This window comes from Hippichthys cyanospilos, chromosome 15 (genome assembly GCF_059441005.1).
Source record: "Hippichthys cyanospilos isolate Australia breed blue-spotted pipefish chromosome 15, RoL_Hcya_1.0, whole genome shotgun sequence".
Taxonomy (NCBI): domain Eukaryota; kingdom Metazoa; phylum Chordata; class Actinopteri; order Syngnathiformes; family Syngnathidae; genus Hippichthys; species Hippichthys cyanospilos.
The window spans coordinates 1238708-1245000 of record NC_142383.1 but is presented as its reverse complement, the minus strand read 5'-3'; the positions used below and the strand labels follow the sequence as shown (position 1 = coordinate 1245000).

The 6293-nt window shown below is 46.8% G+C and overlaps 1 protein-coding gene and 1 pseudogene across 2 annotated transcripts in view; both read left to right on the top strand.

The window, feature by feature from the left end:
• Positions 1 to 1970, top strand: part of crata (carnitine O-acetyltransferase a) — a 37136-nt gene extending 35166 nt beyond the window's left edge. Inside the window, exon 14 of the mRNA XM_088435749.1 lies at positions 623 to 1970. Coding sequence (XP_088291875.1) covers positions 623 to 838 — 216 coding nt within the window. The 3' untranslated portion in view covers positions 839 to 1970. The remainder of the gene's footprint in view (positions 1 to 622) is intronic.
• Positions 1971 to 2804: 834 nt separating this feature from the next.
• Positions 2805 to 6062, top strand: LOC148411304 (uncharacterized; annotated as a pseudogene). Its single transcript, XR_015868001.1, has 4 exons — positions 2805 to 2840; positions 3239 to 4350; positions 4424 to 4723; positions 4794 to 6062. The product of XR_015868001.1 is annotated as an uncharacterized LOC148411304 (transcript).
• The last annotated feature ends 231 nt before the right edge of the window (positions 6063 to 6293 follow it).

The following is a 6293-nucleotide window of genomic DNA, read 5'->3' as shown; positions in this document are numbered from 1 at the left end:
TAGCCTGCGTAGCCCAGTAATGCGTACGTGTGCGAATGAGATGTCCAATCACTGAAGACCTAAGTTTGAAGTGCACAGACTGCCACTATATAGTTTTTTTTTTTTTTTTTTTTAAGGGGGTGCATGTTATGGATTTATTGATTTTGATGGAATCATTGTTTTTAATGAAGAAAAAACAGCCCTAAAAAATACCATTGTCAAGCAATGAAACCTCAGCCGTTTGTTACCTCAAGCTTTTCACTAGCAACGTTGCATGAATATATGACAACCATATAAACAAGGCACTCCTGAACTTTCCCCCATCATGAAAGATTTTATGATCTTCAGGTGTATCTCTTCAACATGGAGTTTGTATATCCTTGACACCAATTGCTACTTTGCTATAAACAATATATCTCGCCAACATAGGAAATATATCCTTCATACTAATTGCTACTTTTCTATTTGCCAGGGTTCTGTCCTGTTTTGTGTCATTATCTACATGGTGCTGTTTTCTTATACTTTATTTTATACGGTAGATATGATAGGTGTCACAGGAAAACAATGCAAGTGTTTGAATTTGTGAACAGCATGTAAAAGTTCATTATTTTTACTTGACTGGTGTATTTTTTTTTTCCAAAAGGTGCCATCCAAGACCGACTGCATCATGTGTTTTGGCCCTGTTGTACCAAATGGATATGGGATCTGCTACAATCCAATGAATGACCACATCAACTTTGCAATATCAGCTTTTAATGCGTGTAAAGAAACAAATGCAGCCATTATGGCTCAAGCTGTGGAGAAGGCACTTGTTGACATGAGGAGACTGCTGGAAGAAACTCCAAGAGCCAGACTGTGATGCTTGCTTTCAATCTCTTGGTAGATACAGATCGGGTTGATTGAGCCCTGAATTAACTTGAAGGAATGCGCCTATATTCACATGCGTGAAAAGTACATTTTACCATATCATGAACCTTGTCTTTTCTTTACTAAAAGTCACATGCATAACCACAGTCAACTGATTGCTTGGAAAATAGGGAATAATTCAATGTAATACAGTGGGCCCCCCTGTTACAAGATTAATCCGTTCCACAGTTGGGGTCGTAAGGCGATTTCGCCGTATGACTGGCAATCCAAACCTATTTTGAATAGCTAATGCGTTTAGAACCCCAGGTAAAAACACCAAAATTGTACATACATATTAAAAATTCATACCAAAATAATATAGTAAGTGCTACATATATAAAATATATGTATACAATCAGAAAACATAATAAAAAATATAGAAAGGATTTATTTACCTTTGAGTGCCGCTTGTTATGCCCATATTCCCTAATAAGGGTCATCTCTAGCATCGTGTCCATATAAATAATCTTCTTAGTTCTCTCTCAAAATTGTAGTGACGTGTAATTACCTAACAACACCTGCAGGTGGAGACAAAACAACAGAAATACAGCCAAGCCCCTGGGGTCATGAGTTGTTTTGGGCGCAACTCTGGGAAAATGAAAAGTTTTGTCCATAAAGAGAGGATGAAAAACTCAGTATTCCAGGTGGCAACATGAAAATAACGTAAGTCGTGGACATTGTAACACAGGGGTTACAACTGTACTTGACGTCTGGCTGTTAACTTTGTTAAAGTCAATCATATAGTGGTAAAGTCAATTTAGTGAGATGTTTATCATTCTTGAAAGCATTACATTACATTGAAACCCTTCCCCCCAAGAAGTACTTGTCCTAAATCATGCACCAGGGGAGAGTTTTGTTTTCACTTATCCCATCTTAAATAGATGATTTTATTTTCCGATTTTTTTTTTTTTTTTTTTAAGATTTTGAAGACTGACAAAGTTGAGCCATCATACAGTATTGTTTGACTTTGTACTCTGGCCCATCCAGCATGTATTTTTACTTTGAATGGCCAGTTGTCGTTTATTTGTATAAGATGGGATCTAAAGATTAATCAAATTGTACAAAAGTATTTCTCTGACAAGGCATGTCATGTAGTTGAGTTGAACTCAAACTATTGACCATTTGTCAAAATCCAGTCTCAAGGGCCAGTATCCTTCATTTTTCTGGTTTTCTAACACCAACAAAACTGATTTAAATGATAAGCTTATTAGCAAGGGGCTTGTAAAAGATCCTATTCATGTGAATCTGGTGAGTTGGGTTAGTAACCCGGATAACATGCAACGATCGTTTTGCAACACACACATTCACATACAAACTAGAGACTGGCCCTCAAGGACTGGAGTTGGACACCTGTGTACTAAGAAGTTTACACACACACACGCATGCACACACAAACTCCCGGTGTAAAGGTCTTAAATCAGTGGTGTCAGACTCATTTAAATCATGGGCCACATTGTAGTTATAGTTTCTGTCAGAGGGCCATTGGGACTGCAAAGTCAAATACATTTTAAGTACAATCGTCACACATTTACACATTTTGAAATCTGATGCTGATAAAAACTGTTTATTGAAAGGGCTATTGGGCACAAAAAAATATATAAAAGTTGAAGACAACTTGCAAATATAGTAATTTTGCCAGAAACTTGGAAGTCATAATTAGCATTTTGTGGCGGGCCGGATCTGGCTCCCGCGCCCTGAGTTATCACATGCGCCTTAAATTGATTTTATTTATCATTTGATTTTTATTGCAGGATCTTACTCATCTCCTGAGATTTGTAGACATGGTTTAACAGATACAGAATCAACTTCTTACCACTGCCATCTCAGCCACCAGACCACAGCCCCTTTGAAAATCTGTGGAGTGAGCAATAGAGGGAGAAGACCCTGGTCACGGGATGATTTGGACAGATTGTGCAAACATGAACGGTCCATCATCCTTTTGTGTTTTGGTCATTGTATGAAACATAACAGGGAATGATGATGCGTTGTTTTGTTGGCAAAAAAAGGATTAGAAAGTATAATTGGCCGCCGGTTTACGAGATTAATCCGTTCCGCGGTTGGCCTTGTAATGCGAATTCGCCGTATGGCGGGCAATCCAAACCTATCTTAATTAGCAAATGCGTGTAAAATCCCAAATTAAAAACATCAATATACTTTATAATCCTTTTTTTTGCCAACAAAACAACGCATCATCATTCCCTGTAATGTTTCATACAATGATGTAGTCTCGCCACATGGGTGACCCCGGACGTCAGAATGTTTCAGCGAGAATCACCGCAGACGTCCCACATCGTGGCATCCCTCCACTAGCCTACTATACGTCAGGTAATGCAGCAAGCTGATACCACGTCAGCCAGCCAGCACCCCGACAAGGGTCCTCTCGCCCGTCGCCCAGTCCCTTGGCACACCAGGGATCGAGCCAGCCAACATTAGGCTGGTACGGCCCCTGGGTAGAACGGCTGTGCAGTCCAATTTCGAGCAGTTGAAGCGCCTGACGGGGTTCGGTATCTGCTTTGTCAGTCTCTTTGCAGAGAACGTGCAGACTCATCCGTGCGTGGCCTTCCGCTGGCAGTGTCAGGTCAACTACCACGCCCGACGCGACCACCTGTCGCCCTTCGGCGCCCTGGCCATCATGTACGCCATCAGCAAGGCTCAGGGTCCGCGGGCGCTGTGGAAGGGGATGGGCAGCACCTTGGTCGTGCACGGCGTCACGCTGGGGGCCGAGGGGATCGTCGGCGAGCTGACTCCGCTGCCACGGGAGATTCCCCACCGCTTGAGCGCCAAACAGCTGGCCGGCCACTTCCTGCTTAGAGGTCTGACGGCGGCCGCGGCGCCTCCCTTCTACTGCGCCAGCCTCATCGAGACCGTGCAGAGCGAGATCGTGCAGGACGAGTTGTCGTCGGGGCTGCTGGACTGTGTGCAGGAGGGGCTGGCCCGCCAGCTGGGCCTGGGCGCGCCCCACAGCCGGCGCCTGCTGCCCCTGGGCCACCTGCTGCTACCCACCACGGCCCACGCCGTCACGCTGGGGCCCGAGGGGATCGTCGGCGAGCTGACGCTGCTGCCACGGGAGATTCCCTACCGCTGGAGCGCCAAACAGCTGGCCGGCCACTCCCTGCTTAAAGGTCTGACGGCGGCCGCGGCGCCTCCCTTCTACTGCGCCAGCCTCATCGAGACCGTGCTGAGCGAGATCGTGCGGGACGAGTCGTCATCGGGGCTGCTGGACTGCGTGCGGGAGGGGCTGGCGTGGAGGGCCGTGGCGGCCGGTGCGCAGCGCGCCGCCCTCTGACTGTGGCGGCGGTGCCCCGGCCGGCGGCTCGGCGGAGGCCCACTTCCCGGAGCTGGAGGCGGCGTGGCTGGGCTCGCTGGCGGCCGAGGCGCTGCTCTTCCCGCTGGAGACTGCGCCACACATGGCACTCAGAGTCACAGTCCGGTCCTGGGCGGTGTATTGTGACACCAGGGGCCCAGGTGTGACAGGAGTAAGGGTGAGACGCTCAGCGCGAAAACCATGAGGTAGCGTTGGCAAAGGGATGTTCTGAAGTTCGCAGGAGCCGGAATGGCCTGAACCTGCTGCGGCACCAACACCAGCTGACCCGCTCTGACGTATACTCGGACCATAACTGCGGGCTTGGTGAATCGGAAGGGCGGCTGAATGATGGTGGCTGGAGGCCTACTGCTGAGGCCGGACGGACATCGGTCGTAGATGAGGCCGCCCGGCTGGAAGATCCAGGTCGACGGCCAGGGACTCCGAAATTGGACTGCACAGCCGTTCTCACCAGCGCCCGTACCAGCCTGTTGTTGGCTGGCTCGATCCCTGGTGCGCCAAGGTATTGGGCGACAGGTGAGAGGACCCTTGTCGGGGTGCTGGCTGGCTGACGTGGTACCAGCATGCTGCATTACCTGACGTATAGGCTGGTGGAGGGATGCCACGATGTGGGACGTATGCGGTGATTCCTCGCTGAAACATTCTGACGTCCGGGGTCACCTATGTGGCGAGACTACATCTCCAACAGCCTGACGAAACTTTCTAACGTCTGGGATAATAAAATGGCAAGATGACCCATCCGGGGACACCCATTCTAACGTCTGGGGTCACCAATGTGGCGAGGCGAAGAAACCACATGTTGCTGTGCTAGTGGAGATCTTTACTCTTCGCATGCCATCACAAAACTGATACAACAAAGTCCAAAACAGCAAAGACAAAGCCAACAGGTTCAAAGAATCAAAAGGATCATAGAAACATGCCTACTGGGTGAGAGACATGGTCCTAGTGTCCGCCACACAGCCCCCCCCCCCCCCCCCCCCCCCCCGTGCGCCGACCAATAACAGACCAGCATCTTCATGACGCCCTCCAATAGTAGACTAGTATCTTAGGGAGTCGTGACACCAACCAATAGCCGACCAGCATTGTAGTGATGGAAATGGTATGAGTCGTATGAGCGCACACTGGCCGACATGTTGGATGTGTCGCGCGCATTGACTGCCATGTTGGATGGGTCATAAGGCAAAAGAAAAATGGCGTAAAGAGGGGACCAAAAAAACGTCACGGGCCACGTTGTAAGGCAGGGACGTTGTAAACTGGGAGTCCATTGTATTTAAATTTGGGCTGGTTTTAGAATTTCAGCCAAATATTAACCTAAAAACTGGAATGCATATTTGGTCAACCCCTTGTAATCTGGCCTTTTCAGTTGTGGTAAGAACAATACGAGTGCTCAAAGAAGGTCATAAGAAGTTTTGTTTGCCATGAGGAGGACACCGTAAACATGGAATAAGTCACTTTAGTTAGATGAGACACGATTTAGAATATTTTTGCCCTGAAAGTACATTGCTATGTTCGGCGTAATGGTAACACACCATTCCCACTGTGAAATATGCTGTGGTAGCTACATCATGCTGTACAGTTTTTTCCATCTCATTTGAGTTGGTAGGAAGATTGATGGCGCCAAATAGAGCCTATTTGTGTAGTGGTGATTAAATGTTTGGAATGTTTTAAAATTATGACTTGTTTTTGTCAAACTCAAGAATTAAATAATTGAACCCTACCCACATGGAAATGCAGCATCCTGTTTGAAGTGAAACACAAAGAGAGGAAGGAAAGATGACTTCAGAGCCTGTATAAGCAGATCAAGGGCAGTGAAATCCCCTCAAGATGATTTAACAATAAACAATTTTTCATCTTGTTTTTGTTTTTTTCTTCTCATGATGAATGGGTTTTAAAATATCCAATAAAAACCCAAGCAATGCGCTAACTAGATTTTGCACTGATCCAATTAGCTTGATTGTGATTGGACGATACTTTCCTTTTTATGCAAACTCAGTGGGCGGCTTGGTGGTGCAGAGAATAGCACGTTGTTCGTCTCGGTCTTCCCTGTGACATGCTGGCAACCAAGTTAGGCTGTTCCCTGCCGAGT